Genomic DNA, 21,741 nt, shown 5'->3' on the forward strand with positions numbered 1-21,741 from the left:
AAAACCGAAGCGAGCTGTAACTGGTCTCTCTGGGTAAGGCTCAGGAATGGCCAATGGAAAAGCAGCATTAGTAAGTCAGTAGTACAGCTCTGGCAACAGGCCAGCGAAAAATCTCTGACGTCCATCCTGGCGATGGGGAGTCAATGCCCTGAGCCAAAAGGACAAAGGAAAGCCTGAAGTGTCCATTGTGCTCCCTTCTTTATGCTCCCTCCGTAGGGTTCTCCTTGCCGACCCCTGGAGGTTGGGCTCCCCTTTTGAGTCTGGTCCCTGCCAAGTTTTTCCTTACCACTGTTGCCTTTGGCTTACTCACTGGGGGCTCTGGGTGCGGATGCTGTAAAGCGCTTTGAGACGATGTAATGTTGTGATAACGTGCTATACAAAAATTAATTTGTTTGTTATTGGTTCCTGACCCATGGGGACCCAGTATGGGATCAGTAGTTAGGGAAAATGGATGGGCAGGTACTGGGACACAGATTAATTATGTTTGTGTATGGATTTGTTATATGGGTGCCAACCACTTCAATATTCAATGACAAATGGATATTTTGCAAAACATTTCCTCAGCGACGGACAGGTGCGATAGTGCGGTTTGAATGTCGTACCTCAATGTTACGCAGGGATAATTTCTGCTACTGCGTGCGTAACGGCATCAGTCATAAAGCTGGAGCGTGAGGGGCATTCCGTCACGTTTACGAAGTCGTCAATGTAACTCTGCACTCCGAATCTCTGCTGGCCGCTAATGCTAACCATTATCTCACCATCGCACGTCTTCCTGCTATCCCCTGTCCATCCAAACCTCACGTTTTTCTCCTCCTCACACCCTTAACCCAAGAAGTAAAAACAATCACTCATCTTTTGCTCTGCCACACGTCTCAATGAGGGGTGATTCAGGAATCCATAAAAAAGAAAACAACGTCAATGACCAAGCTTTAAACAAGTCAAGTCAAGTGAGCTTTATTGTCGTACGATCCGTATACAAGTACATAGTGGCACAAAATAGTGTTCCTACAGAACCACAGTGCAACAAACAGAGAGCAAGTAATAAGGGGAGAGTTTTCACAGTACTCAAAGGGCAAAATCACAGTACTGAATGGTTTATGTACAAAGTGCATTTAAAGTTGTATGTTAAGGTTGCAGTCATCTAGATTTATAAATCAGATGAAGCCACTTCAAGAAAAATAATCACGATTAATCATTGCCTAGATTAATTTCGGAAGAGATACCGATTTTTTCGGTCAAAAGTGCGCTAAATCTGGGACTAATGGCCCAGAAGAAATTCGCAAAGTGAAACAGAGAAAAGCGGACGATAACGTACACACCGGCTACGCAAACTTTGTTTTCTCTGTTTATGTAGCGGGATCCTTTATGCGCCATCTGCCATCTGCTCCTGAAGAATCTGTTTCACTCAATGAGCCAAACCCAGGCTTTATTGGCCCTAATGACACTATCAGCTGAGCCGCCAAACCCAATTACCGCTTAAGAAGGGAGGCATCCTTAGCTAACCATGGCCGCCTAACGCAATTTAGCCGTGATGAAGAGATGGGATAAATAGCCGTTAATGGAGGGAGAATGATCTCAGAAATACAAAAAACTCAATTCATTTCTCCGGGAGAGCAATCTGTCCGATTCAGCGCTAATGGAGTGGAGTTTCATTAGGCCTCGGGCCTAGACAGCGACGACTCCCCTTACCTACGAACGACAACAGACGGGCAGCATAAGAGACACGCATGTACCTCTTAAATAACGCTGCTCTTCCCCATCCAGCCGACGACAGTGGCAGCATCAAGGTTCGAAACTGCTTTCCAGCAACTGCTACGAAGTTCTGATGAACTAAAACATCTAGAAACCTCTCCTGTTATTTGTGGCATCATTTCGATAAATTTTGCGCTACTATGAACATATTCTCAGCTGTATATGTGTTCATTAATGCTGAAACCCATTTCTCAGAGGTTCAGTATTCTTTGAAGGAACGTTTTAAAAGTAAAACGAGGAAAAGCATCCGCTTGTCATTCTCACCTCTGACAGTCAGTCATACAACCAACATACAATCAATAAAATCCATCCATCGATTATCTGTACTTATTCGTCCTAACCAGGGGAGTAGGGGGGTCCAGAGACTATCCAGGGAGCTACGTGTGCATGGAAGGAACAAGTCGGGACTGGTAGGCAACCTGTCACAGGGAGACATAACAAAATGTTTAGAATAAATTAATAATATATACATATGTTTATATGCATATATATGATGCAGCTGTTTGGGCTATATACTACATATTCTTATATCGTGGCAATTGAAGGAAGTCAGATGTATTTTTCAGACGAAGTGATGAAGAGCAACAGATGATAGACCAAAAGAGTGGGGGGGGGGGGGGGATTACAGTGAATAAATCACAATAGGTGCAAATGCTTGGCATCAAATCCGACACACCGTGACACTAATTCCATACCCCGGTGTCAGTGGCCGCGTGTCACTCACGGGGGTGGCGTGACGGACAGAAGTGTGCGAGGCAGTGATCCAGGAAGCGCCGGTGCAAACGGGACACCTAGAGCATCGCTGATGTTAACTCACCCTCCGACTGTTAATCAAATTAACCGCTAACAAATCAGATTAAAGAGTTAATAGCACAAAGATGCTCTCCGTGTAATATTAATTGCATATAAAACAGAAATATAGAGAATATTTCACTGCAAATTGAAATATTTTTAATTATAAACAAAAAAAAATGTTTTAACGAAACCAGTCAGTAGCGACAACCTTTATTGCAACAGTCAATCAAAGATTCAGTTTAATACATACAGTTTAAAATGAAAATAAATATTGTAAGACTCGAAGAAAACCAAAAAGGATAAACATCAAGTCTGCAGGAGAGTGGACGTGACATTTTAAAAACAGCATTAATATTCTGCAGAGAAAATAAGTAACAGCGATTATAATGATTGTGGAATGATGGTGATAAAATTCATTGAAGGCCGGTTAGTGAATGAATCATAGGCTTGTGGATGTTACGTGACTGATTGAGTGCTGCAATCACAATTGTTACAAAGTGACATAACATTATGAAGTCATCACTCTCCAGCAGGCTAATATAAATCCCACAACTAAAGCGCGTGCCTGGGAATTCGAGCCATACAATCATCTTTGTGCCTGTTTCTTAATGTCATGCAACTTGTAACTATTCTGCCAAAAAGAAAACGTCTCTTTTGATACAAGGACATATTTCACATACTTTGTTTTGCCAAGAAACATTGAGGGGTATCACTTCTGTTCTTCACCATTTGCATTATAGCTTCTGGAACTTTCAGTGACAGGTCTATTTCACATGCAGGGTTTGTTAACCTGATATTAAACGGTAAAGATGCGCTGGATATGTTGATCGCGGACATATGGTTGCGTTAAGCCTCCGTAAGCGTGCAGAGGGTGAGAATTGCAGGGGCCAGAATGCTCCTTTTCCGAAGTTGAATGACATTGCGCTCCATTCCCGAAGCGTCACAGAAAGTCAACAGAAACTGTGAAGTCACACGTGGATTTTCTGCATCGCCGCCAAACACACGATGCCCCCCCCATGACTAATCACCCTTTACTCATCCTCCATCTGTGTTGCATATTAATGTGCTACTCTTGCGTTATTTTTTCCCCACTTTTTTCATAGGAAGGATAAGAATTGGGGGGGGGGGGGGGGGGGGGGCACAACGAAAGAGGGCGCGTTCACGAGGAGGGGGACGTTGCCAGTGGCGGGGGGTGGCGTGGGGGGACACGGATATGAAACAGAGTCCAGCAGTAGACAGGGCACAAGGACCCAGCCAGAGTTTGCAGACGGACATTAGGCGAGTCCAGAGTTAAAATCCTATTAGTTTGAGTTTGTAATTGTATTATCGTCGTCGAGAATCACCCGTCTGGCAACTAGGGTCTAATTTACGCCAATCAACAGCAATTACTGAGGGGAAGGGAACTCTTATTAGGGAGCCTTATCCACTTAGACTAATGAATGGGGCAAATTCAATCTCTGCTAGGGAGATGTATAGGGGATGTGCAGCTGGGGGCTATACAGCCTGATGCTAAAGGTACGCCGCTGTTATTTGTCAAACAGCAGGGGGGCTGTCAGGCCCGTGATGGACACGCGGCGTGGAGGGCAGGCCTCCGCAAGAGGGGCGGGCCGCGAATTGCAGGCCTGCCGCTTTTCTTAAGCTCTGCATGACGTCGTGCCAAAAGGCACAAAACAAATGCTACATAACACAGTTCATGCAAATGGGGAGGTGAAACAAGATTATACTCCCAGTGTTCTTTTATAGTTATATAACATAAACACAAATATTTAATCAGAACGACAAATAAACATTGGTATATTTTACTCCGTCCGTCCATCTTCTAACCACTTTATTCCGATTTGTGTCTGGAATTAAAAGTGTTGAGGATAGCTCTGTGATTAGATTTGAAAAGAAATATCATTCAGATTTACATACATCGCATGTTTCATTGTACTATTCATAATCGAATTTGTACCAATGGTGCCCTCTAGTGTAAGAATTCAGAACAGCTTAATTCTCTGCAACGTGGACAAACCTTGTTTACCATTGTGTACACCCATAGCGGGGATGATATACGTAAGGGTGGACATTATGTCATCTGTAAAGAGACTTCGAGATTCTAATTCCGGTGTTTACTTCAGAATTAAACAAGAAACAACGTAAGAAAATCAAGCAAGCAAATAATTGTGGTTAAATTAACAGATAAATAATACAGAATAATTTGTAATCATACCTGGTTTGCAAGGCCAATGTTTTCCGTTTATTAAAAAATAAGTAAACAACTGAAGGGATGAACAAATAAACAAATGGAAAAGATCTTAACAGCCATTGCCTCCGGACACAGTAGATAGATAGATAGATAGATAGATAGATATTGATTGATTCATTGATTTAAAGGGTTAAGCACATTTTCATGTGATGTATAGACATACTGGTGAAATAGCAGATATCTGCAGCTGTTTTTTTTTATTTGCACTCCACTACAGCAGGGGGCGATAAGCATCTCCTCAATCATAACGCAAAGTCCTACAGCGGAGAATCGGCGAACAAGAGGAGCGAGCGTCCGCAAAAATGGCCGCTTGCATGTAACATGCCCTGGGATCGCAATCGTATAAAAATGAGTACAGCTATTATGTTTCAGGTTGCTAAATGTCCTGTCCAAGTCTGTCGCTTCCTTTCACCCCGAGGAAGCGTGCTGATAGAGACGGTCAGGGGAAGGAAGTCGCGGAATGACCAAAAAGCGAAGTCTAAGCAAGACCGGGTCAAGATGCCGCCTCCCATAGACCCGGTGGAGATGGTTGTCCTCAAGGAGAGATACACACAGTATCAGATGATCATGCGAGCTCTTAGGTCGGTGACTGTTTTTTCTTCATTAAAAATAGGAATTGGTATAGGCGTATTTGGTTTCCCTTTATTGTTGACAGCAGTTTCATGTTTGGTTTAAAATAACGCACAGGGTGTATGTCCATGATGTACCGAAATGTTTATACACATCGCCTAAAGACCAATGTCTAAGTAGCCAATTAGTCAGTTCATTGAACACTTTTGATTACTCTTGAACCGTTTCTTAGTGCGTCTCCGCTGCTGGTTCTCGTCCCCAAATCCAAAATTTTGCTGCCAACATGCTTCTCCTTAACTTCGAAAGCACACGTGTGCGTTATAACATGGTCATCGTAAATGTGACGGCGCAGGGTGGAGTTCAAGGAGCAAATAATGCGCCGACGCTACGAGGAGGAGGTGGGCTCCCGAGCGGAGGAGCGAGCCAAGCAGGAGGCGGAGGAACACCGCGCCCTTATGGCATGGAACGATGCGGAGAACCTTCGGCTCCGCCAGCTTCGGTAAGAGGACACGATTCAGTGGTTGGTCATAAAAATATAAAAACAGTGATGCAACTGCAGAAGGTTTGTTCAGTTTAGCTGTTGCTTAGTAGTTTCCTACATTGTTAGGAAAAAAGTACCAGTGTGTACCTTTGGGGGGTACAATTACTTGTCACTGGGGCTGTACCCTCAATAGTTTGACAGTTTTGCCATAGCTGTAGATAAATGTACCTTTTAGTCTAATTTAAGGTACTAGAGTAGATTCTGAGGGTCATTTTTGCACCTCGGGAATAAAACTGGACCAGGGTCCTACCTCTTTTTTCTGACTGTGTGTATCAGGGGTCTCCATCCATTCCTGAGGAGCTACTATCCAGTAGGTTTTCTACTCTTCCTGGCTTCTGAAGAGCCATACCTGCTCCTGGTATTTACATGAGATCATCAGAAGCCAGGTGGGATGGGAAAACCTACTGGACAGTAGCTTTCCAGAACTGGAGTTGGGGACCACTGGTGTATTGGGTCTAGAGTTTTCTCTAATGGGAAAAGGGCTTTGGGGATTTAATAAGTCTGTCATGATTATTACAGGGGCACCTTTCCACTGCACCAAGTACCATACTTTTGGTTCTTTTGCTTTTCCATTGACTTCCGGTCAAGTTCCAGTACCAAAAGTGCCAAACCAGCTGGGGTACTTCTTTAATACTTCAGTACTTTGGGGTGGGAGTTCATAAATTTCTCACAAACCTGAAAAGTCTTTTCAGTGATTTAAACAGTAAAGATAAGAATGATGGTGCAGTGGAAAAGTGCCCGCAGTCTGTTGCCGCAGGGCAAGTTTTTCACACTTTGAGGTCTTGAGTCCTCATCTTTCATTGGCCGAGCCTCTGACTCCTCCTGGGCAAAGGATTGGCTGATAAACGGTCATTTTGTGTCGATGTTGATAAAGGCCCGGTAAACATTGTTTGTGTGAAACTCGCAGAGAGATCCGAGTTCAGAAGGAGGTGGAGGAGTTGGCAATGAGGAGGGAGGAGGCCATTGGCCGTCAAGAGGAGAAAAGGAGAAAGATTTTGAAAGAAAAAGAACAAGAAATCCTGCAGCTCCAGGTGGGATGCAGAGCGATTTGTAAATCTGTCCATGATTCCATTGACACTCATGTTAAATATCACCATGTTTCCTGACAGTCAAAATGTCACAGATGAGAAATGTTGCCTTTGCTCAAGTGTATCTTTTTTTTTCTTCTAAAAAATGCTTCCAATTTTCTTTTCATCGTAAGACTTCAGTTTAAAAGCTGTACTTTGTAAAATGTTGAACAAACTATATTCCACATTCTTACCTGTGTTTACTTGTACTTTTTCCTTAATAAAAATGAACCACTTCCAGGATGTTTGGTTCATAGATCTGAAAAGTGAAGGTTCATACCTTAATTTGTGCATTCATAAGTAATTTATTTAAAAATTACCGTTTTGTAAATGTACGTGGTCTAAGCTCTGAAGTGCCTTGATGTAAGGGATGACGGTTCAGGATGACAATGTTAGTTATTAAAACTAGATCATTTATAATGAATATATAACATAAATCTCTTCCCTTTCATGTTCACCTTAAGTATGCTTAAACTAAGTTGCCTTGCCACTCATTGATTGCTCTTGGTTAAGCAGCAAAGTTTACCTATAAACCTGATTTGTCGTTTTTCTATAGGAGGAGGTGAAGACGTTTATTACCCTGGAGAATTTGGAGCAGCGCATCGAGGAAGCGCTTGACAACCCAAAGAACTACAATTTCGCCATTGACAAGGACGGCCGGGTTGTGAAACGGACTGTAATCCCTTGAATAAGAGATTAATTGAACTCGTCTGAGACGGAATTATCAAGAGTCCCCTAAACTGTGGCTCTGGTTGGCGGTCACGTTACATTTGTTTTGTACATGTGCTAATCACGGATGACCCTTGACGGTGGCAGAGGTTTCAGAGACATCTGAGTTTTCATGAATGTTTGCTTTCTGCGTGTGCTTTTTAACCATCAGACAGCACTCAGCCTTTGAGACGTGATCTCGTTCTCTGACGTTTTACTTGTATCTGTACAAGTCTATTAAAAATATTAAAGTTGGTTCTTGTGACAGCATGACATAGTAATTTTATGCAGATTAATGAACATCCAGTTGAAATGTGAAAAGAATACATATGTGCTTATGGTTTTGTTGGATAATTGACAATCATTTATCAACATTAGTAGCAAACACAAGTTCTCTTATTGGATTGTTGACAAATTACATAAATTGTGCTTGTATTTAGGTGCTTAACTGATGCTTTAATCTGGAATGAATTCTTAGCTTTTTTTTTATATAGCTGAATATTTTAATGGAACAATGCAGATAAAGTAATTTGTTAAGATGTGCACCTTTGAATGGGAACCCATTACAAAGCTACCTATTCATACCATGTTTGGAATTTAGAAACGTTTTGGTGAAATGGCTAATGGCACAGAAATAATAAGCTCGTGTTAGCACTCTATTAAACGTTAATATATATGCGCATTTACATGTAACGCACGGCTGGTTGTATAGAACACCGACGTATTGGATTAGAATGTTTTAATAGGGTGACAATCATATTAGGTGGATTTCTTGGATATTATGTTACTCGATTAATTTAAGTTCTTCATCGGGGGTATTTTACACTCGTCAAAATAATATCAGTGGCAATAATAATTATTTTGCAGAATTGGGTAATTCGAGTCCAGAGAGTAAAAGTCCAAATGACTAGCGCTCTAAATCCTGGTTTGGACTTTCACTCTCTGGACCTGAACTACCCAATTCTGTTATTTTATTACTGCTGTGTGTGGCTCAGCGGGTTAGGATGCTGTGCCTGTGTGTGGATGACGCCGGTTCAGCTCCAAGACTCGGCAGAGTGATTTCACCCTTGAACAAGACCCTTAATCCCAGTTACGCCAGGGACGGACTTACTGACTTTTGTGCAGCGCGTCTGCGAAATAACATGCAAGCCCTCGCCCACGCGTAGGTCTTCGCCCTGCAGTACCTTCTCCACACCGATAGGCGTCAGTGTTTCCCGCGCACGCCGTTGAGTCCCGCGAAGAAAAAGCGCCTTATGCTCACCAATGACGGGCCGCTGCGACTTTACAACATGGCTGCGGGCGCCGCGACTGTGCCTCAAGTTGCAACCAGTAGCTAGTCCACTGGCTTGCCAAACTTAACAATAGCATGCGGGGATTTAGCCCGTCGCCACTGAGATTCGCGAACAGAGACATAGTTAAATAATGGAGGCGCCGGGGCTGGAACAGCTGCTCGACTTCCAACGGTGAGCCGGAGCCGTCCGCGGCTAAAATTAGCCAGCTAGCGAGTTTCACCCTGTTTACTCCGCCGGGTAAACGGCTCTGCGGTCAGGCGGTGCGCCGAGGGACCCCAGCAGAGCCCACGGCGGCTCGTTGTCGGGCGGTGTCTCCTTCATGAGGAGCTCGTTTAAAGTTAACCTCTGGTAATCGTAGCGAAACGCCTCGTTAAAGCCTGCGCTGTAGCTGGTGAACTCTCTTATTTAACTTTGCGCGTGCTGGCTGTGTGTATAACCGCTAGCTGGCGGGGGGGGGGGGGTGTCTACATGTTCCTCGCGTCGCAAGCTGATCTCACAATATCTTTTTATTAAATACATGGCCTAGATGGTCTTGGCTCATGTGGCGCTTCCGCTGTTCTGTCATCTGTAAGCGGCGTGTTCGAGGCTCTGCCCCCCACCCCCCCCCCCAGCAATGAGCCGTTTGTCACCTGTGGGGGTGTGATTTACAGGTGGCCGGACGATGGCCTGCTGCGGCTGCTGCTCATGCTGTATTTCCCCTTCGGCGTGTGCCTGACGCTGCTCCGCATCTTCGTCGGCGTACATGTGTTTTTAGTCAGCTGCGCCCTTCCCCATAGCTTTATACGAAGGTAAGACCTGCTCCCAGCCTCTGTCGACTAGATTGCCGACTTCTCCCCTCTCTTCCATCTCCTACCCGCGTATAACCGTTATTTAACCATATGACTGCTGTTAATTTCCTTTAAATTTCCATTGTTTCCTTTAATTCTCCCAAACAGAATATGGATGCAGTGCTGCACTTGGCATTATTCACCTGTGTACTGTACATCTGTATTATTTTTATTTTGTATAATATATAGCATTGGTGGAGAAAGTACGCAGTTTTGTTGTGCATGAGCATTGACAGTAAATATGTTATATTCTATTTACACACCAGCACTGGATCTGAACTGGGATTGTCTATAGTAAACGTCCCAGATGCATTGGTTATACCACTGCAGATAATTGATAGGACACTGCTGTCAATGAACCGATAGCAAGATGTCAATTTTCAGTTCACTACCAGTTTATATATAGTTAAATGTATTGATATTTTGGAGAAAATCGTTTTCCCCCCATTTCTTTTAAACACTCCAAAAAACAACTACGCTGGCGAGTCAGCAAATGCTTTTGAAGTGAGCTTGCGTAAGCATGAATTGGATTTCTTAAACATAAAACACTTTGACAGTAGGGTCAGACAAGCACTGTTTTCAAACAGTGAGAACTTGAGTCTCACGTGTGATAGAGGTTGCAATGCAGTGGTGGCCTAATGATTATGGAAGCCCACTTGTAATTGAAGGATTGCTGGTTTGACTCCCTGACCAGCAATGTACCACGAGGTACCCTTAGCATGGTACTGCCCCCCCTGCACAACTGCCACTGCTAAGTCGCATTTTGGTTAAATGCAGAGGACACATTTCTTTGTTGTGCACTGTGTGCCATGGTATGTCAATAATGACTAATCCATTCACCATATAAAACTGTTATGTTAATAGTTATGTAATGCACATCCATTGTTGCCTATAATTCCACATTAACCACTTTTATTGAAGATTACTTATTGAGTATTCAGATCATTGCATTAAATGCCATCTAGCAAAGGTCCCCTTGTTGTGTAGCCAGTAGTGAATGTGACTGCCCCTCAGTTTGGGTCATCCACCTGTCCCCTTCCTTTATTACTCCCTTTATTATTGTTTTATATTTTGCATACATTCACTGTGCTCAGAAAATGAGTAATTTTGGTGAAATGAGCCGCACCCGGAGTGAAATGTTTGTTTAGGGGCGAGGCGCCGATTTAGGCCAAAGAAAACAGTCAGAAGAATCAAACCATGTAGCATGAATGGCAGGAACAGGTTTATAACACAAGAGGGGAGCAGACGTTTGCCTTATCCGTCCGCATGGCGTGACTCATTTGATTTGTTGGTAGGGCTGCACCATATCACATGGCGATTGTATGGCGTATTTGCGATAATGACCAGGGCATTAGATCACAGGCGTATTCATTTGTCTGGACCCCAGTGTTTTGGTGCTATACAGACACTTACACACCCGCGATTTGTAAAGCAGATCAGTAGCATGCCTAAAATATTAATGACGGGCGTACTGTGATGCCCCAAAGTTAATAATCTGTTTAAACTCGGCGTTTCCTTATGCTTGGTGAACATGTCGGATTTTGTACTGCAGAAAGCACTGCCACAGCACCAGCTCCTCTTTTAAAAGATGTGGCTGCAGCGCTGTCTCTTTCTTCACCGCCACTTCAGTGCTTGTCGCTCCCATGATAGAGCAGTAGCGTGTGGCCTGCTCTGCAAACTGAAATTTACTAATCATGAGGATAATCCAAATTTATACAGATTATTTTAGGCACCGCAATGCACCTCAGATTAATATTTTTGGTGCACTACTAATCCGCTTACCAGATTGTGTTTATAAGAAAACACCCATTTAGTACCGAACAGCCAGCGCTATATAATCGCAGTTGTATCGCAGTGTGATATCGTACAGCCATATTTGTTGGCATGTTCCACTGATGCATGTCTGCTGGCTTGTTAATAATCAGTAATCAGCAGACTTCCTCAGGTACGCCAGAAACTATTACTGGAAACAGCCTGGTTTAAAATGTACCCCCCCCCCCATTTCTTTGTCCTAGGTTTGTTGTAAGGGTTATGTGTTCGGTGCTGGGGATCTACGTTAGGCAAAACAGCCCACGGCTGAGAGAGAGGGCCGCCAGGCTATTCGTCTGTAACCACGTGACGCCGTTCGATCACAATGTCATTAACATCATAGCACCGTGTAACACAGTAAGTATCCTGCAGCACTTGGGATGTTTTATCGGCGTCTTGCACGGCTGCTAGTTGTTTCTGTATGTCACAGACTTGCGGTGTGTGTTGCTCCGCAGCCGATGTTGGGAGGTTCTTCAGGGTTTATGTGCTGGGCGCGAGGTTTCCTGGAGCTGGGAATGGTGTCGGGCCGCTCCGGCCTGGCCGAGGCTCTCCAGCAGTACTGTATGGCCCAGGGCACTCTGCCCCTACTGCTCTTCCCGGAGGAGGATATCACTAATGGCCGGCATGGCCTGCTCAAATTCAGGTAAGGTGTCTGGCCTGCTAGACTAATGCTAGCTGACGGCTTTGAGGTCATTGGAGCGCTTTGTTTTCGAAATGCTTGATCTCCCTTCACGGTGTCCAATTCTGAAGAGTTAAAATTGTAGCCAGTAGGAATCAGCCAGTGGCCCGGATAGCAAAGGCTATGAAGTCTGTTGTGTGTGGGGTTGGGTTGTCTTCAGATGTATGTTGATCAAGGGTTCCTGCTCAGTTCAACTTTTAATGCAACACAAATCCTGGCAGTATTTACATAGTAATCATCCAGGCAGACCTATATCGATAATATCGAGTCTGCCAATAAGATGCATGCATTTACATTTAAGATTTCCAAACACACATGCAGAAAGATTCCACCATTGGGCCCCTGAGGGAGGTCCTTAAACCCCATTTGCCCTAGGGACTGTCCGACCCTCCGTCTCAATTGTACATCATGCTAGAAAAAAGTACCAGCTAAAGACAAAATGGAAATATAAAATTAAACTGTTTTCACAGGAAACATTTAGTTGTTTTGTCTGTGCCTTAGCATTTTTCTGTTTCTCCCTGTTTCATTCAGCGCTAAAGTGTCTCTTTGTGCTAAAAGCTGGGCAATCCGTAGCATAAGAGGTTGTTGCGTAATGAGGCCTAACCTGTACTAACCTGTGCAGAGCTGCTAGTTGCAACGGAATCTTTGCGTGCTCTGAAAACGTACAAGTATGTTTGCGTAACGCTAAAGTTAATGTAGGGAAATTGGTCGTCAGCAGGATCTTTAAGAAAACTATAGAATGAGGAGCATGCTGGTACTATAGCTTATTGACTGTGCTTCTGGTTTAATGGAAACTTGAGAAATGGTTTAAAACCATTACGGTACTGGGAACACTGGGGCCATGGTGTTGGCTCCATTCGTGCAGCTAGTTGCTGACCCTGCGGTTGTATTTTTGGCTGGGAGTGTAATGAGCTTGGCTGATTAAAGGTGAGTCTGTCTCCACAAGGGCGCCAGTCACTGCTAAGCTGTGTAATGACTCGCCGGGGGGGATGGGATCTTAACGCCTGTGCTCTCCACCTCCTCTTCCTCCTCCTCCCCCTCTCCAGCTCCTGGCCCTTTACTGTGACGGACACCGTCCAGCCCGTGGCCTTGATCGCGAGGCGACCCCTGCTAGCCGTGGTAAATCGAGTCTCCTTTACAGTAAACCTGGCAGTTGAGATCGCGTTGGACAGTGTGTTTCTTCTGGAAAATTCTTGCCGTCGCAGGCTCCCGGCTCACCGTATGGTCATCGCTAAAGCATTAATGACGCCATTCTGTGAAATCCCAGGCCCCGCCTGCCTGGAAATTATAGTGTAACCGAAGTAGTGGCTTCCTCTGTCATGATGAATCACGTGGCCCTAAAATGGTTCAGATGAAAGCTTTCAGGGAAATGCAAGGGCAGCTGCTATATGTGTCTGATGAGCAGCGGTTTAACGTTACTGTAATTGTTGTTTGTTAATTGTTACAGTAACTTATGAATGCTTTGTTACGATGACCTATGATTGTCTCACAATATTCTCTTAATGTTCTGTATCTAAAACTCTATGTCTGTCATTAATGTAACAGTTCAGTCGATTTGACCAGATTTGACCCAAATCTTGTTTTTATAAGGAAGCAAATGAGGTCACTCCTGGACTTATTTACGCTGAAGTAATGCATTTGGTACACAGTTGGGGGCGCTGCTGTGTTAATGTGCGGTTAGCTTTCTGGCGACAGCACCCGTATCAGGAATTTTTAGTAGCTCTTCTGTGTGCGATATGTTTCAGGTTGCTCCGAGAACTGAAGTTATTAATATGCAGAAGTGAATTTCTAATTAATGATTTTGTCAAGCAGGCGATTTTCTAATGCTTCTCGCCCCCATCTTACTCAGAGTACAGCCGAGTCGTCTTGGGTGACAGAGCTATTGTGGACTCTATTCGTCCCATTTACAGTATACCAAGTAAGGTACTAACTGTTATTCTCTTTGTTCCTTTTTGAAGGTATAGTGTTCATCTGCTATGTCTGCTTTTGTTTTATTCTCGCTTTCGATGGTTGTTACGTTTGCTGTCGATCAGTTGGTCTCCACTCGTCTTCGTACTTGTTGTTCACAGTCCGTCGCTGTTATAGTTGCACTTGCCTGATCTTTTTACACCAGACCAATAGATTTTTATTTATTTTTAATCATTCCTCACAATTAACTTTCCTCAGTGGTACGATATCTCCGAAGCTGACATTGAACTGCAAAGCCATTTTAAAGAGCTCTGCTCCAAACGATTCACGCTAAAAGCCACCTCTTGTAAATGCCCTGATCTGCCCGGCTCTTCCATCACATGTTACCCACCCCCCCCCCCCCCCCGCCCCAACTTGCTTTTGTTGCTGGGTAGTTCGTATCTGTCGCGTGACGCTTGCATGAGCTAGTTATTCTCAGCATTTACTCTCCCAATATCAGCCAGAATCGGGATTGACTGTGTTTGTCATGCATTAAGGTGCCGGAGCCAAAGCTGTAGGCTGAGCGTCTCCAGTTACTGATTTTACCGGCAAGTGTTACAGCACAATGCACATTGGTGCTTATGTCTGGAGACCGAGAGTCTTTTAGCATGTGTGTAATAATGTACGATAAAGGGTCATTCATGAGCAAGTGATGTTCTCTGAGGTTTTCTGCGTGCGTGCAGGTGGTTGTTATATAGGGTTAGGGTGGAGGAAGGTGGAGTTGCTGCTCCTCAGGTGAAGGTTGTCTCTCTGCTCCGCATTTTCCCACAGATGGCTTGCCCCGATGTCCCGACGAGATGGCGATTCGTCACAGGATTTCGCCAACAGAGTTCAGGAGGTGTGGCCTAGTGGTAGCCGTCACATTGCTTTCGGTTTCGTTTTTAAGACGAAATCTCGTAAGATCTGAAAGGACGCGTGTCCACTTATCTTATACTGCTTCTGTGAAAGTACCAGCCAGTATGCTTTTAAATGTGCCAAAATGACGAGTTTTGGGTTTTTTTTCTTCACCCTCCCATACTTAAAATTTGCAGGTCATCGCGGGTGAGCTTGGTCTGGTACCCACGCAGATCACCAAGGGAGACAAAGCGGAGCACATCAAAAGGAGAAGGCACATTGTCCCTTGGACAAGAAGCTCCAGTAAGGCAGAAACATGCCTGCTTCCTGTATGTTCTTAGTCTCTAGAAAACCGGCGACCCATGTGTGATACTTCATCCATGTCACCCAGATACGGTCACGAGGGCACAGGCCCATTCGGCAGCTTACTTAGCCCCCCGGCCTGGGGTCGAGGACGCACAGATGGCAAAGATGGCCCAGCAGGTGAAGGAAGTCCTCCCCGACTTCCCGGTCAACATCATCATGAGAGATCTCAGTAAGCGTCAGCTCTGGCTCGACCAGCCTAAACACGGCTCGTTGCCTAAACACGGCTTCTCTGCCACCTCACTCTCAGTTTTTTGTTTTGAGCACGATCTTGTTCGTCCCGTCGGCACTAAATGGAGCGAAATGGCTGTGCTGTAAATCACGCAAGCCGCTGGAGTGCTATTCTGCTTAATCTAAAATATCTATAGCGGTGGGCGCAGGAAATGAGGTCACATGGTGAGATTCACCTGTTCTGTGCGTTTAGTGCAGACCAACTGCGTGAATACTACTATCACAAATCTACTGGAAGGCAGCAGAGAACCGGAGATGGAGGCCTTGGCGGGAGCCGAGTCCACCCCAGGCGAGAGCTCGGCCCCCGCCATGTCCAGGCATGCAAATCCTCCTTGGGTAAGTGCTTCATCATCCCACCCCCGCTGTCGACTGAAAGGTTGGCATAAGCTTGTGATTACATCACACCAGGTGATTTCAGTCTCTGAAGGATCGGTCGTCCAGTGGGGTTTGTCTTTGTAGCAGATTGTGATGGAAACTGGTTAGTTGTCAGTTATACTAAAATGTAGCTTGTGCCACTAGAATGAGTTTTGTTGTGGGGAAAATGTATAAAAACACAAGTGTTTCACAGCCAGAGGATAGCAAACTCTAACCCTAAATCATGTGCTTTTTGGATTCCCTTTGGATATGAAAACACAGCTGTTAAAGGAGAAGTCAAATCCAGAAACTAAATGTAGCAAAATGATGTTTTGGATAATTTGTGTTTAAACAAATGTTTCTGCTTCCTGCCAGTCTGCTGCTAATACCTTTGGGAACTGTCAGATCGACAGACACATGTCTCTCCAGGAGAGAAAAGAGGCCTTGTATGAGTACGCTAGACGGTAAGGAACACGGAGCACAGGAAGAGATAGCAACATGGAAATTGTAGCTGGGCAGCTGCATAGCATGTGATGCTGTTTGTATGCTACCCTGCCACCACCACTCTTGGCAGTAGTGGTACACTGCAAGGTTACCAAGTTAACTTGGTTCTAAATCATATCATATCCAGGCAGTCATGCTCTTTCCTTCGGGTTCACACAGTAGTACACTGACATGCTGTCCATCTTCCTTTTCAGACGTTATATAGAAAAACATGGGCTTAATGAGGAGAACGTCCAGTGACAAAGGAAGACCCGTGCAAGACCAGGAGCAAAGAGAGACTGTCATTAATGTCTGCGGATTTATGGAATAAAGAGGCCAACCGTGAGGCCTCCTTAAGGATTGTTCACTATGATGCCACTTGTTGGGGCGGCGAGAAAGATGCACTTCTCGAAGCCTATGTGGATTTCTGTTTTAATTATTTTGCATGGCAATCATGCATGTACCTTGATTCTCTCCACAGATAAGATTATTTTGGTAACAGTTTATATTAATACCTGTTGTCAGTGATGCATTTTTTGAGTCCAAAGGTGATGTAATAACTTAGAAGCAGGTGTCCGATTGGTCTGCGCTCATAACAATTCATTGTCCAGATACATTTGAATAAATTGAGTCTGCTTTTAATGGCATCATTCCTGAGTATAAATCCAGAAACATCACTTTTGTTCGTCCTCATTTTAAGACCCGAAACATACCACTTTGAACAAATAGAACATTGGAAATCAGAATTCATCATTTCTGTTTATTTTGAATGTGTATACAGCAAGTTTTCCTGTGTCAAAATTTCAATTTTAAATTGACATGATTGGCTGTTTAAATACAAGTCATTTGCAGGAATTCACACTTCCTTGTATTAAAGCTGTTTATTGTCCTATACATAAATCTACCCACCCCTTGATTAGCATGAGAATTTCAAGCATGTATGACCTGTGCTCCAGTTGCGCACAGTATGATGTAATTGTCTATTGTGCATCACTTTCACTGTATGAAAATCTTACTCTGCCGTATGCAAATTCAGGCTTGCTATTGGGTAACGTTCCTGTTTCTCCCACGTCCCAGAAGGTGATTCGACATTCAGTTGTATTTTCTTCCCCATGGTAGCCCGGGAGCTGGGTTGGTGCATCCTAGGTTCAGGATGGGGGGTTGTAAGGCTTTACATATAGCAAAGACAATTGCCGTCAGTGCGATGAATAAAACGTTATTCTGATTTTTGACATCTTTTATGTCCCTTTTTAAGTACTAGTTCTGGGTGAAATCGCATAGTGAAGAGCTTCGTTGTGGTTTTAATATGAGTCTTGCTTTAATTTTCCCGTTACTGGCAGCAAAAAAACTGCAAGTGCCATGTAGATAGTACTGTTTGATTAGAGAAGTGGAAATTTCGGCGTGTTAAATGAATGTTATATGGCTACTGAGTATGTCGTGCTTATGAGACAAATTCCTAATTTCATAAATGCGTAGTTCAAAAAAGGATGGGGCGTTAAGTACGACATCTACTGAAATATCTACAATCCCGTGTCGGACATCAAACCCTGCCCACTAGTTTTAGCGTAATTTTAATCTATTTACCTGGTCTACAATATCTATCAGAAGACATAATAGCACAGTCGCTGGATATTAAGTCATTCGATGTCTTTTATTCGGTTAAAATTTCACCGCATTACGTTTCCGAACGTTCAGGAAGATTCCGAATCCATTTAGCAGATTAAAATGGAGGAAATTAATCCTGCGTTTATTCGGCCAATGTCGTCTCTCCATCTTGTCTGACGGACCAATCAGAGCACCGCGACGTGACTCAGCAGCATTTGTTAGAAATGCACCAATCGTAACGTAGGGTGGGTGGGCGCCGCCAGCCGGCGGACCAATAAATGCGGGCGATTTTGAAGAAATATAATATCCACCTACTGAGACCAGGCAGCAGAAGTAGAGTCGCTCGCAGTTTTCTCGTAATTTGATAGTTGCAAAAACTAAAAATAAGAAAATGAGGGAGATCGTTCATTTGCAGGCCGGCCAGTGTGGAAACCAAATTGGCGCCAAGGTTTGTGTGGTTCCGTGTATTTTTAGCCTGCCATTTATTAAACTTGGCGGTATTTTCAGGTTCCTCGAGTTACGCTGTGTAAAACATTTTAAAACTCCGAAACGATTTAATTTTCGACGTTTTTCTTTTGTGTGTGTATTAAAATATGGCGGGGGGTAAGTACAACCTCAGATATGCCGCCCTTATATCCCCCCCGAGTTGCTTTTAATTATTTATTTGGGCTCTAAATGATTTTATTATTTTTAGCTCCAGTTTAATGGATCATTAAAACTGGGTTTGAAAAGTTGGGTCTGTGGCACGATCGGACTTTAGGCAGCCCTGCAGTAGCCCGCGTTATGGGTGTTGGCCGCATGCTGCAGGAAGTAACATGGCCGGTTCTGGTTTAGGGCAGCTGGAGCGAACCGCTTCCAGACCGGCCAACACCCTACGCCGCGCTTTCTCCTACACTTTTCCATCGCTTTCTCTTTTTGTGTCTTGAACACGACGAATGCAGAAGTGGGTTAAATAACACTTCTATGCGGCTTTCGATCCGATTCAGCCCTTCAAGCTATTTGAAGAATGTTCTTGAAATTGTTGCTTGTACAAGGCGGGGTTGTATGACTGCCAGTAAGATAACGCGGTACCGAGAAATATGTGGAAGTTACGGATTTGAAGGCACGTTTTCATGAGCTGCCGAATCCCAGTAATGCGCAGTAGGAATGCCCGGCGGTGAACTCGCGGATTTATTAATGGCGCATTTACAAGCCGGGTAATGCAGCCTGATCCGACTCCCCCGTAGCCATATTGCCGCCATGTCCCCATGTAGACTAATCGTGGTAGTGATTGGGGGGGGGGTAGTGGTTGCATCCAGAATATCGTCCTAATGTAACGTGCTTTTTGTTTTGATTTTCCAGTTTTGGGAGGTTATCAGTGATGAGCACGGTATTGACCCCACGGGAAGTTACCATGGCGACAGTGACCTCCAGCTGGACAGGATCAATGTGTATTATAACGAAGCCACAGGTACTGACATGCTTGCATCTGATGTATTCCTAGTATAAAAGCTGAAATGAGTTTTTTTTTTCCTGTCAATATATATTAGAAGTGTATTGATCTGGGTTTTGTGGCACAAAGGTAATGCAATGAAGGTTCCATCATGTAAAAATAGATGGATATGTACAGGAAAATACATTTTTTTTTATTTTTTTAATGGGACATCTGCAGATATTTTTACCACTATGGTAATGCAGAGAGCTACGTATCTGTCTGGGCCCATCTCCTTGCTGCCCCTCTATGGGTGGCTGCCCTTCACCATCAAGCTTGCTCTTGCCTGTGGAGCAAGATGAAGTAGGTGAGAGAATTTCCCCATGGGGATCAATAATGTGCAATTTCATTAGTGCTCAGTGGCTAATGTGCAAATGGTATAGGTACCTTGAATGTCTGCTGTGCCTGCCAACAGCTACTATGCATCTGGGGGAGGTGGGTCTGCTGAATGGGCAGTTTGTATGAGAGGATGTACCAGTGTCTCCAAATGACGCTAAGAACAACTTGATTTGTGTTTTAGGAGGAAAGTATGTGCCGCGTGCTGTTCTGGTGGACCTAGAACCTGGGACCATGGATTCTGTGAGGTCTGGACCTTTTGGGCAGATCTTCAGGCCAGACAACTTTGTCTTTGGTATGTATCTCCTGTGGTTAGTAGTACTTCTAAAGTCTTAAGGGAAGTTTGTGAATTTTATTGCTTATCGATAAATTGAGTACAAAGGTTATGTATTTTGTTGTCTACTTTCGTTTAAGCATATTGGTGTGTTCAGTTGTCTGAGCAGCGCAGTAGCCCTTAATGCTTGACAGCTTTAACAGTCTGAAATTAATTTTTGATTCTCTAATGCTTCATTAGGGCAGAGTGGAGCTGGTAACAACTGGGCGAAGGGGCACTACACAGAGGGTGCAGAGTTGGTGGACTCTGTGCTGGATGTGGTGAGGAAGGAGGCAGAGAGCTGTGACTGCCTACAGGGCTTCCAGCTGACACACTCCCTGGGTGGGGGCACTGGCTCAGGCATGGGCACCCTGCTCATCAGCAAGATCCGCGAGGAGTACCCCGACCGCATCATGAACACCTTCAGCGTGGTTCCCTCTCCTAAGGTGTCCGACACCGTGGTGGAGCCCTACAACGCCACGCTCTCCGTGCACCAGCTAGTGGAGAACACAGACGAGACCTACTGCATCGACAACGAGGCTCTGTATGACATCTGCTTCCGCACGCTGAAGCTGACCACGCCCACCTATGGTGACCTCAATCACCTGGTGTCGGCCACCATGAGCGGCGTCACCACCTGCCTGCGTTTCCCCGGCCAGCTCAATGCTGACCTCCGCAAGCTGGCTGTCAACATGGTGCCCTTCCCTCGTCTTCATTTCTTCATGCCCGGCTTCGCTCCCCTCACCAGCAGGGGTAGCCAGCAGTACCGTGCCCTCACTGTGCCCGAACTCACCCAGCAGATGTTCGATGCCAAGAACATGATGGCAGCCTGCGACCCTCGACATGGCCGCTACCTGACCGTGGCTGCTGTCTTCCGAGGCCGCATGTCCATGAAGGAGGTGGACGAGCAGATGCTGAACGTGCAGAACAAGAACAGCAGCTACTTCGTGGAATGGATCCCCAACAACGTCAAGACGGCCGTCTGCGACATCCCGCCCCGCGGCCTCAAGATGGCCGCCACCTTCATCGGCAACAGCACGGCCATCCAGGAGCTCTTCAAGCGCATCTCCGAGCAGTTCACCGCCATGTTCCGCCGCAAGGCCTTCTTGCACTGGTACACCGGCGAGGGCATGGATGAGATGGAGTTCACAGAGGCCGAGAGCAACATGAATGACCTGGTGTCTGAGTATCAGCAGTACCAGGACGCCACTGCGGAGGAAGAGGGTGAATTTGAGGAAGAGCCTGAGGAAGAACTGGCTTAATTGGTCCCCTACTCTCCCTACTAAACCATTCTTCTGTGAAGCATCTTTCGTTCTTTTTCACTGTTAAGATTATAGAACCCCAATAGTGGAGACTCATTGTCAACCTTCAACTGTCATGTTGTAGTAGTGGTAACACTAAATAAAAACCTATGCATTGTGTAACGTATTCTGTGTGGGTACTTCCTTCTTGCCTACCTTCATTTAACACGGCCGCATGCTTTCCAGGTGTCCCAAGATGTTTTCAAATTTTGGAC

The 21,741-nt window shown here is 44.8% G+C and overlaps 3 protein-coding genes across 3 annotated transcripts; all 3 read left to right on the forward strand.

The window, feature by feature from the left end:
• The first annotated feature begins 5,044 nt into the window (after window positions 1-5,044).
• On the forward strand, window positions 5,045-7,951 carry mrps26 (mitochondrial ribosomal protein S26). Its single transcript, XM_048971664.1, has 4 exons — window positions 5,045-5,376; window positions 5,718-5,864; window positions 6,814-6,937; window positions 7,530-7,951. The coding sequence occupies exons 1-4, from the start codon at window positions 5,117-5,119 to the stop codon at window positions 7,659-7,661; spliced, it is 663 nt and encodes a 220-aa protein (XP_048827621.1). The 5' UTR covers window positions 5,045-5,116; the 3' UTR covers window positions 7,662-7,951.
• A 971-nt stretch (window positions 7,952-8,922) lies between these two features.
• On the forward strand, window positions 8,923-17,142 carry aup1 (AUP1 lipid droplet regulating VLDL assembly factor). Its single transcript, XM_048970634.1, has 12 exons — window positions 8,923-9,144; window positions 9,624-9,761; window positions 11,816-11,966; window positions 12,065-12,252; window positions 13,335-13,407; window positions 14,138-14,211; window positions 15,007-15,073; window positions 15,267-15,372; window positions 15,461-15,604; window positions 15,857-15,999; window positions 16,393-16,481; window positions 16,716-17,142. Exons 1-12 carry the CDS (start codon window positions 9,104-9,106, stop codon window positions 16,759-16,761), a joined length of 1,260 nt encoding a protein of 419 aa, XP_048826591.1. The 5' UTR covers window positions 8,923-9,103; the 3' UTR covers window positions 16,762-17,142.
• A 1,253-nt stretch (window positions 17,143-18,395) lies between these two features.
• Window positions 18,396-21,649, forward strand: tubb4b (tubulin, beta 4B class IVb). The gene is made up of 4 exons (XM_048970629.1): window positions 18,396-18,553; window positions 19,447-19,555; window positions 20,097-20,207; window positions 20,427-21,649. Exons 1-4 carry the CDS (start codon window positions 18,497-18,499, stop codon window positions 21,485-21,487), a joined length of 1,338 nt encoding a protein of 445 aa, XP_048826586.1. The 5' UTR covers window positions 18,396-18,496; the 3' UTR covers window positions 21,488-21,649.
• The last annotated feature ends 92 nt before the right edge of the window (window positions 21,650-21,741 follow it).

This window comes from Brienomyrus brachyistius, chromosome 12 (genome assembly GCF_023856365.1).
Source record: "Brienomyrus brachyistius isolate T26 chromosome 12, BBRACH_0.4, whole genome shotgun sequence".
NCBI lineage: Eukaryota > Metazoa > Chordata > Actinopteri > Osteoglossiformes > Mormyridae > Brienomyrus > Brienomyrus brachyistius.

Bases quoted from the DNA above. Each gene is read 5' to 3' on its own strand.
- mrps26 (XM_048971664.1), top strand. From the start codon at position 5,117: ATGCCCTGGGATCGCAATCGTATAAAAATGAGTACAGCTATTATGTTT. The intron at 5,377-5,717 runs GTCGGTGACTGT...GTGACGGCGCAG, and splicing joins ATGATCATGCGAGCTCTTAG to GGTGGAGTTCAAGGAGCAAA. The intron at 5,865-6,813 runs GTAAGAGGACAC...TGAAACTCGCAG, and splicing joins CTTCGGCTCCGCCAGCTTCG to AGAGATCCGAGTTCAGAAGG.
- aup1 (XM_048970634.1), top strand. From the start codon at position 9,104: ATGGAGGCGCCGGGGCTGGAACAGCTGCTCGACTTCCAACG. The intron at 11,967-12,064 runs GTAAGTATCCTG...GTTGCTCCGCAG, and splicing joins TCATAGCACCGTGTAACACA to CCGATGTTGGGAGGTTCTTC. The intron at 16,482-16,715 runs GTAAGGAACACG...CTTCCTTTTCAG, and splicing joins TTGTATGAGTACGCTAGACG to ACGTTATATAGAAAAACATG.
- tubb4b (XM_048970629.1), top strand. From the start codon at position 18,497: ATGAGGGAGATCGTTCATTTGCAGGCCGGCCAGTGTGGAAACCAAATT. The intron at 18,554-19,446 runs GTTTGTGTGGTT...TTGATTTTCCAG, and splicing joins GAAACCAAATTGGCGCCAAG to TTTTGGGAGGTTATCAGTGA. The intron at 19,556-20,096 runs GTACTGACATGC...TTTGTGTTTTAG, and splicing joins GTATTATAACGAAGCCACAG to GAGGAAAGTATGTGCCGCGT.